This window comes from Triticum urartu, chromosome 5 (assembly GCF_003073215.2).
Source record: "Triticum urartu cultivar G1812 chromosome 5, Tu2.1, whole genome shotgun sequence".
Taxonomy (NCBI): domain Eukaryota; kingdom Viridiplantae; phylum Streptophyta; class Magnoliopsida; order Poales; family Poaceae; genus Triticum; species Triticum urartu.
In genome coordinates this window covers 9,479,475-9,499,279 of record NC_053026.1, presented here as the reverse complement: position 1 = coordinate 9,499,279, position 19,805 = coordinate 9,479,475, and the positions used below count along the sequence as shown (strand labels likewise).

The 19,805-nt window shown below is 46.4% G+C and overlaps 1 protein-coding gene across 1 annotated transcript; it reads right to left on the bottom strand.

Annotated features, from left to right (window-relative positions):
- Nucleotides 1-2,308: 2,308 nt before the first annotated feature.
- LOC125555428 lies at nt 2,309-4,201 on the bottom strand. Its single transcript, XM_048718390.1, has 2 exons — nt 3,367-4,201; nt 2,309-3,238 (listed from the first exon to the last, which is right to left on the bottom strand). Exons 1-2 carry the CDS (start codon nt 3,704-3,706, stop codon nt 2,934-2,936), a joined length of 645 nt encoding a protein of 214 aa, XP_048574347.1. The 5' UTR covers nt 3,707-4,201; the 3' UTR covers nt 2,309-2,933.
- Between the last annotated feature and the right edge of the window lie 15,604 nt (nt 4,202-19,805).

Genomic DNA, 19,805 nt, shown 5'->3' with positions numbered 1-19,805 from the left:
ATCATAGCGAGAAAAAGGGTGCTCATTCACGCTCATGTGTTGTGGGCTGGCCCATTACAAATTCATGTCGCTAGATGATGCAGTTCATGTATGGTTGTGCTAGTTTTTTTTATTGTTTTGCACTTTTTACAATTTTATTTTCTTCATTTATGTATATTTAAAATTTTAAAAATAATTTAGAAATAAATATTGTATATGATAATTACATAAAAATATCATGTTTTTCAAATGGTCATTGAGTATTATCAATATATTCACCGTGTATTAAAAAATGTCCATTGTGCATGAAAAATGACCAACATATCTTTTACAAAATGTTAATCCTGTATTAAAATAATTCCATCGTGTATTGAAAATTTTCCAACAAGAACTAAAATATTGTTTATCGAGTATTTCATAAAATTTTCATCGTATAATGAGCATTTTTAGACACAATGATTTTTTTATTGAAATAGATAACACATTCTCTTAAATGTGCTGAACACATGTTGCACATGTTCAATATACATGACGGATTTTTTTTTTGAATGCAGAGATATTTTAGAATACATAGTTAACATTTTCCTGATCAATTGTTTTGCATTTTCAGAAAGTATGGGATAAAATTATTTGAAATACGTGACAATCTTTTTTTAATGCAGTATAAAGGTTCTCAAAAACATAAGTTAAAAATTGAAAGCAAAGAAACAAGGAATAAATAAAATGAAATAAAATTTTAATAGAAAATGGGATTATTTAATTGAACAACATTACTAAAATTTCTGACATGTTGATGGAAAAAATATTGAGTGCTTTTCAAAAAATCTTCGTACTGATTTAACTTTTTTAATAAGGTAGAGAAAAACCTAAATATAAATAAATATAGGGTAATATATATGTATCAAATAAGTTGTATTTATTTTTGTAGATTAAAAACAAAAAGAAAGTGGGAAAAAGGAAAATCCAAAGGAAAAATATAAATAAAAATATAAGAACGAACAGGGAAGCCAAAAAATAAGGAACCAAAAACGAGAAAAAAATACCAAAAGAAAAAAGTCCATAAATTGAAAAGAAAACCCGCTCTAATGTGTCATGGCCCGTACAGAAAGGGCCTGGTAAGAGTTAAGGTGTCAACAAACAAAACAACGATCCAAAAAAAACAATACAACTAGTAGGTGGGTTTGCCTCCGAATAAAATAAAGACTAGTAGGCGGGTAAAAGCCCTAGGGCCCAACCGAAGTGTTTCGTTCCCAACCGCGTGCGCGCGAGAGAGAAGGCGACCCGGAGAAGACAATTTCCCTTGTTGAACGTCGGTGAAGGCACGACCTCTGCCATGCTTATTATTCGCACCTCCCATTTCTTTTCATAGTTTTCACATAATTAGGGTTTTTGTTATGTTGGTGGAGCCAGAGTAGTGTGGCTGTCGTCACATTGAATAAACACAGCCTGCGCGTGTGTGGGTTGATTAGTCGTTCTCCCTCTCACATTTAATAATCCAGTTGTAATTCTTAAACTGTGTCCAATGTACTGAGTGGTGCTTGATGATATTTTGTCATGCGTATATAGAGTTCTGAAATCAGTCTTGTGGTACATTTGCTAGTGGCCCCGGTGGTGCACTAGTGCGTGTAGGACATTAACCAATTTCAGTTCATACTTGCAAGCAATGGTGAGGATATCGTTTTTTTAGCGTTTCGGTTGATTGAGGATAAGAGATTAATCGGAAATCAGTCAATTAATCATTTATATCAGTCAAATATTAATAATTCTAGGTTCCAAGCACTGAAAGCTAAAAATAGAAGCAAACATTATTGTGTTCAAAGCCTTTAAATAGTGCAACACCATGTCAATACATAACTACTCCCTCTGTACCACAAGTATTGTGGTACAGAGGAAGTACATATTACATATCAAACAACGAGTCAATGATAAACAAAGCAGGACAATACTACAACACATGCCTTATCGAATAGGAGATGAAGTGTGATGTGCAGGCTGAAGGGGAAGCCTTGTTTTGGGTTTTGACCATCTGGATCTAGCACTATTAATCACTAGATTTCTGATTAATCGTTTGTCAGAGCGATAAATCGGCTCAAATAATAAATAGCAAAGATAAGATATAATCTTAATGGCCACCCACCCATCTATAAGTGATGAATCGGCCGGTACATCAGTGAATCGGATGATATTTTGAACATTGCTTGAGCATCTAACATGTCTAAACTGTATTTAGTAGAAAATGTAAAATATCTCGAGGGATTTTTCTTTTCTTTTCTTCTTGAGTCATACATTTTTTGCATCGGGTACCACTGCCCTGTACTACAACTGAAACTTTTTTTTTGGCGGGCAATGTAGAGAGCTTTATTCAAACGAAGGCATTCTCCCGACAATCAGCCAATAAGCTGGTCAGGAGGAAGCCCGGGTTGTCTTCGAGCCAGCTTTCCGTCACATTCAATGTGCAAGCACGCTTGGCACATAGATGCGCTGGAACGTTTGCTGACCTTAATACATGTTGGATTACAAAAAGAGAAAAATCACTAACAAACTCTCCAATTTCAACTAAGATAGGAGGCACAATCGAATGAGAGTTGTGGCGAGTATTCCAGAGATTAACCATCTCCAGACAGTCCACCTCCATTACTACAACTGAAACTGCAACCAGTCTGCTCCTAGCTATACTTAGTACTACAAGTATTATACTACGTAGAGTACTCTTTATACCAACTGAATCCAGAAATGGTGGAAATCTCGTCGATCAAGTCACTCGCCAGTGCCGTCACTCAGGGACGCAGCTTCGGTAGGCACCTGCTTTGGATCACTGATATATGAGCCAGCCATCTGTTAGACCCACATGTTATAGACACAAAGATCAAAGATAGGTGGCTTAAGACACCGAAGCATCGTCCGTCACTCAGCCAGCTGCAGAGTCTCGCTTGGACAAGGAGCACTCCGATCCGCTACAGGTCGACCATGTCGCGCACGGCATCCGCGCTCATCTCCTCGAAGATCATGGCCTCCACGCTCGCGCCCACCCGCTCTGCCTCCGCCTCCCCGTGCCACTCCCACTCCCTCGCAGACATGGAGCTCAACAGGTCCAGCTGCGCAAGCACGGGGACCCTTGCGATGTCCCCCGCGATCCTCTCCCACGACGAGACCACCTTCCTCCACTCCTCCTCCGACTCCTCCTTCTTGTCGGGTGGCTGCGAGCTGCCTGCCGTCGACGATGGCTTGTCGTCGTCGTCGTCCTCCTCCTCCTCCTCCCCTGTATTTATCATTTATCAAGAAGCAGGGCATGAAACGAAGGTGAATTATTTGTGGGCATGACTGTGCTGACAGAGGAGAATTCTCCTTGGAACCGTGAAGCCAGAAGCAGACTAGTGTAGTGCTTACAGTCGCTGAGCGTGGGCGACGACGACGCTTCCTCCTCGTCGTCGGAGCACCGCAGCACGTCCAGGACGGACACCGGGCTGAGCCGCCTCGCGTCGTCGTCGCAGTGCGCGTGGCCGGCGCGCGACAGCGGGCGGAAGCTCTCGCGCTTGCGGGCGGCGCAGGGGAAGCAGCCGACGGCGAGGCCGTCAGACCGCCACCGCGGCAGCGCCCTCCTCACGGCCCGGCCCCACGAAGCCCTGACGCCCTTGTTGTTGACGGAGCAGCAGGGCTCTCCCTGAAGGAGGAACGGCTCCTGCTGCTCCCGCAGCACCTCGGAGAGCCTCCTAACGCCGCCGGCCATCCACGGCGGCTCTGGTCAACCAGCTTCCAAGCAACTACCAGAAGCCGAAGAGCAGAGTGGTGTGGGACTCTGTGCTACTGCGAGTGTCAGGTGAACCCAGTGTGCTCTGAACTTCTAGCGGCCGAGGTCTACCTCTCATGAAGCACAATCGATCAACATGGCGGGGCTGTGGACGGCGACTGATCCTGATGCAAAGCTCGACATGTCTCCTCCTCCTCCTCTCCTTCTCCTTCCGGAAAAGCAAAGCAAAGCAGTGGTAGGGCACCACTGCTACAATTAACACTGTGGCAGGGGCCTCGCTGACAAAAAGTGTGTGTTCTAGAGACAGAGAGAGGGGTCCTCTCCTTTCTTCCTGTTGTGGACAGTAAAGAAGGTCCACTCTCTTGGTATTGGTAGGTGGTCGCTGAGGAGTGGTGGAAAGGTGGAGGAGTCATGCGCGCGTGGTGCAATCTGCTGAAATGGCGGGAAGATGGATGGTAAATAAAACAACAAAGGAAGGTTTTTGATCTGATGGCGATGTTGTTTGCTCAAAGGGTGGCAAGGTGGCACTTTTAAAATGATTCATGTGTGAAGATGAGCGAGCAAGGCCGCCATGGATTCAGGCATGTGTTTTGTTATTTACTTTGACCTTCAGGTTCAGGCTCGGAGATGCCTGGGCTTGCACTGCACAGACAGCCAGACAGGGACAAGCAGAAGCCTCCAACAAAGGTGAGGTGAATGAAGGAAAAATTGCAGAGCTACAGGAGCTAGCTGGTGTACGATAAGTACGTTTGTCTGTAGGCTCTTGCAGCTAATTGTCTAAAACAAAATGCAGTTTTTGTTGGTAGCTTAGGGCATGTACAATGGTTGATAAGATAGTCTTATCTTAAGTTTTGCATGTAATTTGAAGATGACAAAGAAAAATGTCTACAGTAGGTCATCTCTTAGCCTTATCTTCAATAATTAGCAATTCCTAAAAATATGGTGAGACATATTGTGCTAAGAGATCATCTCTTGTTTTATTTTAAATAAGAGAAGACAAGTCTTCTCTTATGAGTTCTCTCTCCTTCACCTCATCATTTATCCTACGTGGCACTCCTAAGATAGCATTATTGTACATGCCCTTACTACATCTACAATCAGGCACATCAAACTCGGCTTAAACGGTAGGGCGGACAGTCCGGTAACCGTCCTGTCCGGTCACAAAATTTCGATCGAAACGGGCGACTCAAATGGCCTCAAACGTCCGATCTGACGTGCACTCTTCATATCCAACCTAAATATGAGACGCATATGAAAGCTTCTGAACGTCTCCGACACGTCAAACCCGGCCCTCGCTGGTTAGCCGGACGAAATCCTAATCACTTCACTCCACTCAAATCGTCATGCCTATTCACACTCCCTCGCTCACTCATGCAGCGAAAGGCCTGCAGCGGATGGGCTCCATGGCCCTGCACTGCATGCAGACTCAAGCATGCATGCATGCACCCTTTCCAGCGCTGAGATTATCAAAGGTGGTACGCACGTACCGTACATGCATGCATCGTCCAGAGAATCAGCTTCAAGCCATGTTTTAATCATGCATGCATGTTTCACAGTGAGTAACAGAGGTTTTTAGCAGTAAAAAGTCCCTCTGCTCCACTGGCGCCACCGGGTGCCTTCCTGTTGTCGACGCCTCTCTGTTGGATGAGTGGGAGCCCGGTTGTTGATGCTCTCAGACATCTGCATTCTATCTTTTGGAAATGTGTTGGCACTCTGTTTGTAGTTTTCAAAAATTCACTATTACTCATTTCTTCTCAATTGCTAGCTCTTGGACACTCACAATATAATTGTGCATTGATCAAGCCAATTCTTGTGGAAACTCGGTGCGGCGGTCTTTCTCATGTTCGAGGGCAAGAAATGAGTCAAAATGACCAAATGGATGTCTCAGAGGTAAAATGAGTTAGAACGATTTGCTGCTGCAGTGCATGTTCTCCCCGTCATCGTCATCAGCTCACGCATGCATGCATCTTTCCTCCGGACATTGCCACAGGCCGCAACAGCTGCTGCTGCTCTTCTCGGCAGCCTGTGATTGATGCATTCATGCAGGTACGCTTCTTGCAAGCTTTGCACAGAGTAGCAGGCAATGCAATGCAACCTTAGGAGGGCAGGGCAGAGATTCAAAATCAAAACCATGTCGTTCCTATTAATTGTCATGCATGTTCAGACTCAATCACTCACTCACTCGTTCATTCATGAGGAGGAGGGGACTGCCGCCTGTCTAATTGTCAGAAAATGAGAAAATCAGCATCGTGTACTCAAATTTGTACTGGCAGTAATGGGTCGCTGCACTGCATGTCCCTCCTTTCCTTTCTGTTGTGCAGTGCAGTGGCAGCTGAGCTGCCCGAAACAGTCAGCCAAGGAAACGAGGTGCCACAGCGCACATGTGCATTTTATCTTTTGAAAAAGTTTTGGCGCGCTGTTTGCCTGTGGACTGTCTTTTCAGTTCGGTTAGAGCAACTCCAAAGGGAGGACCCATTTTGTCTGTTTGGGTTATCCGGACAGAAATGGCCAACGGGGCGACCCAAACGGATGTCCGTATCCGCCTGCTGTCCGTCCCCGATCCAAACCTGACCCAAATCTGGAAACAAATGAGTACGAAGCGGACGGAAGCGAACGCTCTCGTCCACCGCTGTCGCCTGCTTGTGTCCGTCCCTAGTCCCATATGTCAGCGACTGCAACGCCCGCAGCGAGGCCACCGGCGCAAGTCGCCGACACGCGCTCGGCCGCTCTCCGCGCCGCAGCGAGGCCATCGGCGTAGGTCGCCGACGCGCGCTCGGCCGCTCCTCCACGCCGCCGCGAGGCCACCGGAGCAGGTCGCCACTGCGCGCTCGGCTGCTCCTCCACGCCCCTGCAGCAGAGGCGCGAGCAGAGAAAAATCTCGCGTGGGAGGGGATACGCAAGGAGGAGAGGAGGGGCGGTGCGAGGGAGAGAGAAGGGGCGGCGTTAGGGAGATAGGACAGGCGCCGCGACGAGAAGGGGACGGGCGGCGCGTGGGAGAGAGGAGGGGGTGGGAGGCGCGGGGAGTTTGGGTCTGTTTTTGTGCCGCCCGTTGGATACAAGGTTTGTCCGCCCCATGTCCGCTAGGCGGACAGGTGACCCAAACGGACACGAAACGGACAAAATCGGTGTCCGTTTAGGTCCTTGCGTTGGAGTTGCTCTTATGTATCGGTTGATACTATATTGGTTTGATCTCGCATGAAGATCTGTGCAAAATTTTTCTTTTTAGTTTTTCCTTTTTCTCCTTATATACTCCCTCCGTCCCATGTAATATAAGACACGTTTGAAAGCTAACACAGGTTACAAAAAGGGGTCTTATATTGTTGGACCGAGGGAGTACTATATATGTTAAGTCTCGGTCCTTTTGCAGTTAGCTCTAGCACACTCACACTATTATTGCACGTATAGTGTATGCCTCACCTACACTGGCTCGACTCAGTAGGAGGGAAAAGGATTGTCATTTGGAAGCGAGTGTGTGCTCCGATGGCCTGGGGGTAGTGTAAGCCTTTCAGGAGTTTTTGTACTGTTCTTAGCGGTGTGCAAGTGTATTAGCTGGTGGTTATTCTTCTGCTCGAGGTGTTTAGCAGCTCGTCCTTGTACTTTGTACCTTTTCCTCTCACTATAATGCAAAGGCAGAGCTCCTGCTGTTCTCGTAGAAAGAAAAAAAAAACACCTATGCACACTGCCTGCTTTGTCACTCTAAAGCGTGTGACTGCTGGCAACTAGTGCTGCCGATGTTCAGACTCCAAAATGCTGGTGAAAAGCTCTCAGCAGGTTACAGGTGCCAGGCCAACTTTTGGGTCGAAAAACTCTGGGCGGTGGCCTCATGTTTCACAGTTTCAGAGCAAGAAATGACCAAGAAATGAAATTCCCAAAGGTAAATAGTACTAGTAGTATGTTGCATGCACTTGGTTTGCTGCTGCAGGGCATTGTCTCCTCACCATCAACTCATTTCATTTTCTTGTCTTGTCTTTGCACTCAGCTTTGTTTGCCATCAGCAGCTTGTGATTGATTGTCTCCTGCATCCACAGACCACAGGCCACAGCTGCTGTTCGGCTACTGCCAGATCTGGGATGGCCAGCTCAATCGCATGCATGCATGCATGCATAGGGAATGATCTTTTCCTTGTCTTTTTAAAAAAGACTACTGCACATATATATTTTCTCCAAGGACCGACTGAAAGTCAGGAACCTAAAAATACATCGAGGGTCAGTCACTTCTTTCCTGTCCATCGGATCTTCATCAAACGGCTCACACGTCGTCTTTCACCTCCCAACCTTCTTCCCCCCCCCCCCCCCCCCCCCCCCCCCCCCCCCCCCCCCCCCCCCCCCCCCCCCGCGATCTGATCCGGCTCTTTTCTGCAGCCGCCAGCCTACCCCACCCCATCCGCCTGCCTCCACCCCTCGTGGCCGGCGGGCACCGCCACGCACCGTCTCACCGCCCCACCCTCCCCTCAACCTCCCCCCACCGTTGTTGCTAGCCACCGCCCCCCCTGCATCACCCATGAACAGCTTCGGCGATCCCCTACACTCCTCGACGACTAAGATAGATACTGGGGTTGGGGCTTCTCCTAAGATAGATGGTGGGGCTGGTTCTTCTCCAGCAAGGTTGCTTCTTCTCCGGCAACGTACAAGGAGGAAGGAAGGAAGAGGTAACTGACGCAGCAAAAAAAATTAGGTGCCTGATAATTAGCAAAACCGTTTCTCCAAATATTTTTACTTCACACGCACTTGACACCTGCATTTCTGTTACCACCTTCTCTGTTCATAAGTTGAGCTAACATATACATAGTTCGATTTACAGAGTTAATCTCTTGTGCAGCCTTGGTGTCTGCTTGGCGCGCAAAGTGTGTGATCTTATTGAGTTTTTACAGGGGAGTAATTCTCTCGTGTGTTAACAAAAATGCAGGGCTCTCTCGTGTTAAATTTCTCAGCCTTGAACAAATATTCATTAAATTCTATTAGTTTTTCAGACTAATTCTCGTGTTAAAAGTGCAGCTTGCCATAAACTGTGAAGAATATCCTAAAAAAATTAAAAAAATAAACTGTGAACAAGAGTACCTATTTGTTTTTGAGAAAGTGAACAAGAGCACCCACACATCATCAGTAACCTGGACCGCGTATAGACCTCCAAGGCCTTACTGGATGAGTTCGTTTGTGGGCCGAAGAGAGAAGCCCTGCAAGAAGGCCTTTTCTCTCAGCACAAAATTCGTCGATGGGGACAGGGTTAGTTGAATTTTATTAATTTGTTTCTTTACGTTTCTTGTGGACGTGGTAATTACTATTTCACTGTCAATAAAGCTATACAACCATTCGCAAAAAAAGAAGTGAAAAAAAGGCACACAACTACAATGTTCTTTCTCAGAAAATGCGGTGAAAGTGCCATAAGCAAAATGAGCTCGGAGAAATAACACGAAAGAGACCATGATTCGTAAAGGCACTGGAGAGACGTAAACCAGCATGTGGTTACCTCGGCCTTTTTTTTTCTTTTCTCTTGATGATGTCTCGAGAATGACTCGCTGTGCATTCATAGAGATGAGTGTGTGCACGCGTGCGTTTTCACCAACATAAAAAAAATGACAAACATGTGTATATATAGAGCTGCCATGGGGTGTATGTATGGGAGGAAGTGTCGACACTCGACATAATTATGGTGCATCGCTTTCACATACACGCTTTCTCTATCACTCAATATCACAATGGGAGGGGGGGGGGGGGAAGAATGATGAGACAATTAGGGCAGGCATATATGCAATTCCTCCACCAACTTTCGGTTATTGAAAATCATGAAAAAAGAGGGCAACTATATAGAAGTTACCTGAATTTTGTTGAATTGGCAGTCGATTTTGAGCTTGTGTGCTTTTCTTCTTCTTCCCCGTGTCAAGCACCCTCCAGCACCTGCCTAACCCCCGGCCCTAGACACTAGTGCTCAGCCGTCGATGCCTCGTGCCATCTCGCCACACAACCTTGCCCAAGTTGCCCCCTCTGTGATGTCATTGGCTCATCGCCGTCCCGACCACCCTCCTAACTCCCCATCACTCAGTAGCCCACCCTGAACCCCGAACCGTCAACCCTCTGCGTCGCCTCCACCCGCGATATCACGGCTAGCTGCGTTGTTGCTGGCTCGGCTCGTTCTTGGTTATCCCTCACCAGGTACGTCGTGACCTCCTTGTATGCGGCTCGGTGCTCTGCCCCTCACCTTCATCTCTCCAAAAATCTATTGACGCTAGAATCATTTCCAGGAAACTTTCAAATAGCAATTGTAAGAATAATAACCAACTGCAATAGGTTTTTCTTATGGGTGACGCCCCGGAAAAGGTGGTGAAAATTCCACCAATGGAATCAGCTCAGAAAACACACACAAAAGAGACGGCGGTTGGTAAAGGCATTAGAGATACGTAAATTACCAATTTCTCAAAAAAAAGACTTTCGTAGAGGTTTTTCTTATGGCTGGTGTAATTACTGTTTCACATCATGCATCATTCCACAACGTTCTTCGCAAAAAGAGTGGCGAAAGTGCCATCAATGAAAGAGTCAGCTTGGAAAAAGCAACACAAAAGAGACAGTGGTTCGTCAAAGACACTAGAGACGTAAAATGATTTCCACCAAAAAAGGAGATGTAAACCGCAATGACTACCTCGCGGTCTTTGCTTTCGACGACGACTCGCCACCACCACCACTAGAAACAGACATATAGATGAGCATATATAAAGCCGCCACGGGCGTATGTACCCATAGGAGAATCAACCGATACTCAACAAAATTAATATATGGCGCATCGCTTTCATACATATATACACACACTTTCTTTCGCACACACACAAAGGAAGGGAGGGGGAGAAGAATGATGAGACAATGAGGAGAAGCATATGTGCAACTCTTCCACCAACTTTCGGCCGGTGAGCAAGAAATTATATTTAGAGAGACATGAATGAGGGTGACAGGTGCCAAACATGAGGAATAAGAAGGACACAAAGAGAGACGATGGATACATCCATCCAGTAATCGGCCAACAGATCGATAGCAAAGCTGAAGCACTAGCTACTAAATCACAGAGACAATAATTGAGATCCAGCGGAGGGAGTCGAAGCATCTCATGCTCGCTGGATCGATCCTGGCCGTCCATTTCCAATCGGAGGGAGCGCAGAAATCGGCGATGTTCGATCAAGCAGCAAGTACGTATGTTTTAATTTCGGTACCATTTTCCATCCATAATTTCTTGCTTTTATATATCATCAAGGATCATGCATAATAGCATCTTATGGGTTGTGATTAATAGCAGCCCGTCGTACGTACGTTCGTCGTTCGTTCGTTCAATCTTGCAGCAGGTCAAAAAACATCTTCTCGTGCGCCCGCGCCGTGCCATGCGCTACCGGATCAGCGAGGCGAGTGCCTGCATGTCCAGGGCGCCGCCGGAGGCCGACGCGGCGGCGTATAGCTGCCTGAGGGCGAGGGCCTGGCGTGCTGCGGCGAGACGCTGGCCCAGAGCCTGGCCCTGGGCGCGGAGGCGGGCGTTGGCGAGCGTGATGAGCCCCGCGCGCGCCCTGGCGACCCGGAGCTTCTCGGCGAGGTGCCGGTTCCCGGCCCGGAGCGTGGCGGCCGCGGCGCGCTGCTCCTCGAGGTGCCGCTGCTTGCGCGCGCGCGACCGGCGCGCCGACTCGCGGTTGGACACCTTGCGGCGGAGCCTCCGCTCCCTGTCGCCGTCGTCCCCGGCGACGGCAACTGCCCCCGCTGATCCCGACGACGTGCCCTCCTCCGGCGACGACGTGGTCATGGGAAGATCCGGCGACAGCGCACCTGGGGTCAGCAGGCCGCCCTCCGACGGTGACGACGTGGCCATGGGTACTTCCAGCGGCGACGGTGCAGCGGGGCTCAGCAGGCCCTCCTCCGGCGACGACGTGAGCATGGGAAGAAGATCCGGCGACGACGACGGAGCCGGCACGGGGGACGTCTGCGTCGGCGGCGCGTCCAGGCCGGAGGCGAGGAAGGCGAGGAAGGCCTCGAAGTCGTGGTCGACGTCCGAGAGGGCCATGGCACTGCACTAGCAGTTCGCTAGGGGTGGGCAGGGGCAGAAGCGTCACAGCGTAACCTGGAGTGTGCTGTGCGAGTGGCGGGAGAGGGAAAAGGGAGGGAGACAAGTGTAGGAGGGCCCTATTTATAGCCCGTTCCGGACGGCCCGTGGCGGGCTGCCACATTGGGCCCACTTCCATTATTTTTCTTCTCGTGGACGTCCCGCGTGGGCCCACACGCGCCTCGGTAGCGAGTGCCCACTGACGATGAAGCTTTTTTCTTTTTAGAAAAGAAAAAAAAAGTCGTGTCGATGATGGTGGTGCGTTGTCGATCGATCTCGACGTCGAGGTACCAAATGTTTTGCTGCATATAATTTATTTATTATATTGCAGCTCGATGGTCACAAGGTTAAATACTCTGACAACAACGTAGTTTGCCTGCTGTGAACCAGCTAGCTCGACTGAGACTTCCTTCTGATTTGTTAATTAATTACTGTACCTCACATCACTTGAGATTCTTTTCTTTCGGCCTTGTACAACTTCACTTTAGCCGGTGCATGATATCTAGGTTGGTCAACCGGGATATATGAAGACATGTAATTTCATGGGAAAATAGGTAAGTTATAAAAAAAAATTAACGGATATAGGTGACTTTTTTTTTGAGGATAACGGATATAGGTAACTGACACATCAAATTTGCTAAACTACCGAATGATTCTCTCTGTTCGCTAGTCACGCCCACCTTCCTCTAATTGTCAGCAGCTTCTTTTTTTCAAAAGCAGATGGTTATAAATTCAACAACAAAAAATGTTGAACTCAGAGCATCTACAATCGAACTTGCGAATCCGTTTCATATACCGCTGCGGACGCGCCCTCACATGTCCATGGACGGAGCCGGGCCACCCCTCATATGCGGCAGCCACACACCTCAAATTCAAACTCTCAAATTGATGCAAATCCATGCACACCAATCAAACACATCAATGTCACATATAAATAACAAATGTTGGTGGCAAAATTACATAGTTCAAACTTCTACTTTCATGAAATTGCTTCTTCAAAATAACTGCTTCATGAATTTGCCTTCAAACTTCTCCAAAAACCAAAACTACCTTGGGTCAACAGGTTCTTCCAACAGAACTGCCTTGGCTTCGCGAATAAGCCTCACAAACCCTTCTACCATTGGAGAATCATACGCGAATAAGGCTCACAACCCCTTATACCATTGGAGAATCATAAACGACCAACTCCCCCCCCCCCCCCCCCCCCACCCCCCCCCCCCCCCCCCGGTGCAAAATCCCATTTGTCTGTACTCGCAATGGCACATCCACCTTCTTCTGGCTCGAAGCTTGGCTTCTTTCGACACCACTCGAAGATACTTACCCACACCTCTTCTCCCACTCCACTTCACCCTCTGTCCTGGTTTCTCATGTCATGCATAATGGTTTACTCGCTACTCTATGAAACCACCTAACCAATGTTGCTTCTATACAGTTTGCTTATGTTTTGTCTTCGTTGCGGGATGTCACTGCCAACGGCGCGCCCAAGGACAGGTTCCTCACCCACGGATCCTCGCTCTCCTCGAGGTGCGCCTACTTGCTGCTCTCCTCCGACCACGAGATCTATCTCAACGCGGGGCACATCTAGAGCTCCAATGCACCTATAAGGTCAAGATCTTCAGCTGGCTTCTCTATTGTGATAGTTGATCACGCTGACGAACTTACATCGCAAGACCATCTCCTCGGATTTGGCCTGCCCCCGGGGCGACATCACACTGCAGGACGCGAGGCACCTCACCATCCTTTGCCCATGTGTGGCACAGGTCTGGCCCCTCTTCGTGCTGCCGCCCCTCCCTCCATCGACCTTGTTTGGGATACTCCTATGCCGGTTGGCCTCGATATCAACATTTGGCCCACCGTCTCCCTTGCCATTCTCTAGAAGTGGTGGGGCTCCAGGAATGCTCGTGTCTTTCACAACGAGCTCCACTCACCCTAGACACTCTCTGTAACATCATCTCGGACTTTACGCTTCGGACCTTCAGGTTTAAGGACCCCGTTAGTAGGGAGGCGTCCGTGTCTTGGCACCTTTACGTCTCCTCTCACTGTAATCCTTGATGTAACTCTCCTTATTGGCCTTTGAGTAATATATTCAGGTCGACATCCTCTACCAACCCCAAGTGGCTGTTCGAAAAAAAACATACTTCAAACATAAAATTATTTTAAGTGCACAATTCAAATATTAGCTCTTTGGTTTTTATTGTTGGCCCACATATATTTCACAAGATCACTAAGTAGTTGCGCGTGCGTCTGATGATCTCAAAGGTTTTCATGCATTTGTAGAAAATTTCATAAGCAGATCCGCATCTTGTTATTCTGGAATGTGGACTTGTTCTCTTGGCATCTCAAAATCATTGTTTTGGGCTACCCATCACCCTCGTCCTCGATAATCATATTGGGCAAAATGACACAATATGTCATCAGTTGCCACAAAGTCTTTGATTCCCACATCATTGCAGCTCCATGAACAATTCCCAATGAGCTTGGAGCACTTCAAATGCCCTCTGCACATCCTTATTAGCACCCTCTTGCATTGTTGCAAAGTGACTTTTGTTTCCTTGGGGATCAGATATGGTGTTCACAAACGCCGTCCCATTGAGGATAAATACCATTGACAAGATAGTACCCCCATGTTGTAGTTGCGGATGCTGACAGTGTAGTTACATGATGGCAATTCCCCATTACAAAGTCTTCTAAAAATGGGAGATCACTGAAGCACATTGATGTCATTGTGAGAACCAGAAATTCCAAAGAATGTGTGCCAAATCCACAATTTATGTGATGTCACTTCTTCCAATATGATGGTGGCCTCTTTGATGTGACCTTGGCACATCCCGCGCAAACCTTTGGGATAGTTCTTCCATTGCCAATGCATGCAATCAATTGACCCGAGCATACCAGAAATCCTCTTGCCTTTCCAATAGCCAATAACTTTCTTGTATCCTGCATATTTGGTTCTCTAAGATACTTTGGTCCAAAAATCTACACCACGACACGGGCAAACTTGACAATGATCTTCAGGCAAGTGATCTCCCCCATTCGGACCATCTCACCAACGACATCGATGGAGGTACGATGTGCAAGCATCGTCAGAGCAGCCGTACATTTCTGCTTAGCAAAGAATGATAGTTGTCCGTAACAATCCCTGGTGAGTTCGAAGTGGGGATCGTGTGCCTCCAGTCTCTCCACCACATGCAAGAGCAATGGTTTGCGCATATGGAACCATTGACGAAACCATGGTTCATCAGGGAAAGTTGGGTTGGGAGCAAAGTAGTAATTATAGATTACACGTGCACGATAGACCCTATACCAGTTCAGAACTCTTCTCCCTTTGATCGAGCCTTTGAAGTTGAGAATGTGCTCCACCTCCTAGTTCCTAAGCATGCTCGGTGCGGGCGACATCTGCAACCATGCCAACAGATTTTGTACTCGGCATTGGTTCAGTTGCCGCATCGGCGTTTTCTTTGAAGCCATTAGGAGGGCAATGGAGGCATTTCATGATGCTAGGGCTGGCGGTAGTCGTCCCATCGAATGGCGACAATAGCATCTTGTACAGAGGGTTTGAGCATTGTGAAGCGGGGTGTGTGGAAGATGGTTGATTGTCATGTTCCTCCTCTTCAATGATGCTGCTACGGGCAGCCATGTTGGATCCAACGGGCATCGGGATAATCTCTGGCTGACGTGACACAACATTTTGGTTCTATTGCATTCAGCGGATCGCTTCTTCGCCCCGAAAAGCAGCGTCGGCAGCGCTGGTGCTCCTTCAGATTTGGGCATGTGACAACTGCCTCTTCCTTCAGATTGCGTCGACGGGGCGGAGATCGATGTTGGATGACGATCAACATGGCGATACAGAAACATCGACAAGAACCATATTGTAAATTTTTCCTTTTTTTGGAAGCTTCTTCCTGGAAATCTTAGGGACACCTGGCTTTCTTGATGTTGCCCATAGATTCCCCATGGTTAATCGAACACTTGGTAATTTCATGTAAAAATAGTTACTTTATTTCTGGTGGAATACTAGACCTTGGAGTTAGCTACGTAGCTAGAATAGAGTCCATCGATCATCCTTTACTTTGGTCAGCATAGTGTAGAAAGCAAAACTTTGGAATGGTCGACGAAGATCGAGCAAGGTGTAAGTCGATGGAGAGCGACGTGCATATGATGCATGGCTTTCCAAGGAATTTCGAATGACAATACCAACCTACCCCAGTCCCCCACCCACACAAGGCTATAGCTACACCTTGCCAGCGTAGCTACCTCTAAACCTTAATCACTAAGGCATGAGCAGTGCCCAAATCTAACGCCTTGATCGATGTATCACCTGTCTAAGTCATACTATATACGTTCAACGAAATTAAGGTGAGGTGACCTAGGTATGAACAGATCACAAATGAATGAATTTTCTGATTTGTTTTCCACGAGGTGGACAGAGAACAACAACAACTAATACTACTATACTAACCTCAATTAACTGGCTTAATTTTTTGATCAGTTTTTTTTTAATTTTTTGTGCATACGTATGCATATACGTGTCGAAGAAACGGACTGGCCAATAATAGTCGGGCAAGATAACGAGTTGATTCCAGGTCCACTGAAAGGTACGGGGCGACCACGAAAAGACGGCGACGTATATATTCTGGCTTTAACTAACTATAATAACCAATGGATCTATGCAATGCAACGCAACGCAAAAAAGAAAAGTAGATATTCTCATCTAGATGGAATGAGCTCAGCCAGCCACTGGAACAGCATATACCAAAGCTCGATCAGGTCACCATCATCACCCGTATATAATGCATGCATCGACCGATCGCTTCTAGGCGGAATACCTTGACAATTCCAACGACGTAATAACATAGTATAATATTGAGCAATTAGCTTTCATAATTTCATAGAAATATAGGAAAAAAGCCACTGACATGCATGCATATATGCGCAAGAAAATTAGCCGAACCTCTAGGAATTTCTTCTCGCGGTATATATGTTTTTATAAATTTGGAATAGTTTATACAAAGTTAGAACGTAAAGAACCACGACAAGTGAGAGCATATATGTGCAAGTTAATTATCGAATGAACTACTAGAAGCTAACTGGCCAGTTCTTTTTTTATGTCAGAGCAGCGGAGCCTTCGAGAACAAGGAAGCTAGCACTGTACTTGGATCGACCTTCTGTTGCACTGTACATGAAGGAAGCATGCGAGTCCTACTCTACTATTTTTGGCCTCGAAAGTCGAAAGCTAAGCATACGTGCTGCCACTACGTGTGATCTACCATTAGCTAATCCCAGTACTAAAGCTGCGTGCTTTAGGCTAAAGCAGAACAGGTAGGGTGCAACATTTTCTTCTGTTCCGACGAGTGGGTGGCACGCACGGCTCGCACCATCCATCCATTGCCAGAGGTCGACCCAGCGCCACTACTCACCACAAATATCATCGTCCACTCTTTTGTGCTAGCTAATTGATTATATGTATGGAAATGAAAGTTGATTAATTAGCTAGCTACTTAAACAGTAAGAAGTACGTGGTTAATTTGCTTACCCAAGTCCAGTAGTAATCAGTTTAGCATGAAATTGATTTTAGAATGATCATATTTCTAGTCCTCTAGCTAGGAATTAGTTAAGTTGGTTAGTGGACAGATGCATGAATCTTACTACAGGGGGTGGTAGGAGCTAGGGATTAGTTATGTTAGTTAATGGACAGATGGCGTGCATGTGCATCCATGCAGCTTCAAAGCCTAGCTAGCTATGTAGCCAGTAGACATACAGATCGATTGGTGTCTGGTCTGCGTCTGGATCATGGTGGGCATTTGCATTTGGGCAGCCACATGGGCGTGCCTCGAGATTTTCGGAAAAGGCGGTAATGCAGGCATGCACCACGCACAGCTTTAATCTGGGGCTTTTGAGAATCTAAGGATTTTTCAGAATCTAAGTTCCTTGTTTGGTGCCAGGTGTCAAGCAGCCAGCAGTTAGTTTCTACCTTAGCTGAAATGCCTGGATCTTGTCAGATTTGTGGAGCATCCTTTTGCCCATCCTTTTTACTATTCTAGCTTGATGGGTTTGTCTATTGCATACGTGGATCTATCTGCTTTTTCGTGTGGAAAACCGACGATGTACATCGAAATCGCAAGAAAAATGAAATGATTTGACGTATGCTGCTAAATGGGAGAAAGGAGGTGTTAGCTAGTCACTTGCCCGGAAAATTGGAGAAATCTGTTGGGCAGGTTTTCTAGCCATCGGATCTACATCCGACATCCTGGAATCATTCCGTTCACATCACCCCAAACCCATCCTCACCCTCCCTTCCCATGTCGCCAATGTCTTCTCCTCCGCCGATTTCTGTGTTTTCCGTGCATCCCTCCCCATCTTCCTCGGCTGCACCAACATAGACCTCCGACCTCACACATCGATTTACGGTTAGCAGCCTTGCCTTGCGCCAATGTCTCCTAGCCAGCCGTTGTACATCTGATGTCCCAGAATCATTCCGATCACATCACCCCAAGCCCATTCTCACCCTCCCTTCCCATGTCGCTGATGTCTTCTCCTCCGCCGATTTCAGTGTTTTCCGTGCATCCCTCCCCATCTTCCTCGGCCCCATGTCCAAGAATTAAAAAAAGCTCAGCCGTGAGAGGGAGTATTGAAATATATTGTATGTCTCTCTTCGTCAGTTTAGACTTTTGGAGTAAATGGATGAAGCATAAATTCAATATGCATCTCAACGTATATGGGTCGCCGTCGCCTTTGCATTCATCTTTTTGGCAACTAGGATCACGAATATAATCTCATGGCTAGAAATTCGAGTGAGATTATTTTTTTCCGGCCGCCTCATAATTCATTTCAAACATGCTACATATAAAAATGGGCTTGGCCTTTTTGGAAATGGGATAGCTTTTGGTTTCTCTAGAGATCATGAAATGCTTAAAATGCAACATGTTTTCTGATTGAAGTGCACAATATAGCAGATAAGCTTATAAATGGAATCAGGTGCATTTTGCATAGTGCATTTTTTGTTGCTGGTTAAGGTGGACAGGTGTGTGGAGGTGAGGCAATGAGATCGTTCACAAAGCTAACCAGATCAAAGAGGAGGCTCACATGCATGGCATTTGCAGAAACTGATCAAGTGGTTGGCTAAAGGGGCTAAAAAGTGACTACACACTCATTAATTTGTGAGTCTTTTTTATTACTATTTTCCGAGATTTCTGTGGAGCATAATTTTATCTCCTCTCTGAAGATTAATACAGTGGATTTTTTGGCGGAGATTAATACAGTGGATAGATTCACTGAAGCTAATATAAGGCACTCTAGATCTCACTAATGGGCCCTTCTTAAGCTGAATCATTTTCTGGGTTTACTGTGGGCCTGAGCTGTCCAGTCAACTGGGCCTCGTTTCGAGGTGTCATCCGTCCAAATCCATTACTTGCATGGAATCAGGGGAGGGCTTTTAGTTGAAGTCAGGGGGGAAAAGTTTCAGTCAGGGGTAAAAAGAACTTGAAATCAGGGTAGCCGAAATCCGCAACCCCTTCCCATAAGTCTAGCATTTTTGCCTAACGAGTAGTAGCTCAATAATCTTGCTTAAAAATGTCTCCATGAAAAAACATAGCTTTTTAATTATGTTGAGATGGGAATCATACCATGTATAGAAAAATAAAAGAAGAAAGTTTGGAACAAATTCCTAGGATATATGGACTTATTTTTTTTTCCGAAAAGAGGGTAACACCCCCTGACTCTACATCGATCGGTGCATACAACTCTCAAATTATTTCTGGACTTATAAATTAGAGTAACATATATTTATTTGTTCTTTGTTATGTTGAGATAAGAATCATACCATGCACAGGAAAATAAAAAGAAGAAATTTTAGAACAAATTCCTTGGATATATTTTCGAAAAGGGGCGCTTTATTACTTATGAAAGTATTACACACCCTGCCTCTGCATAACTAAGATGCACACAGTCAAACAAGGTCCTCTCACACAAATAAAAAATAAAAAGGCAAAATACAAAGAAACATGTAGAATTC

Bases quoted from the DNA above. Each gene is read 5' to 3' on its own strand.
- LOC125555428 (XM_048718390.1), bottom strand. From the start codon at position 3,706: ATGGCCGGCGGCGTTAGGAGGCTCTCCGAGGTGCTGCGGGAGCAGCAG. The intron at 3,239-3,366 runs GTAAGCACTACA...TGATAAATACAG, and splicing joins GTCGCCCACGCTCAGCGACT to GGGAGGAGGAGGAGGAGGAC.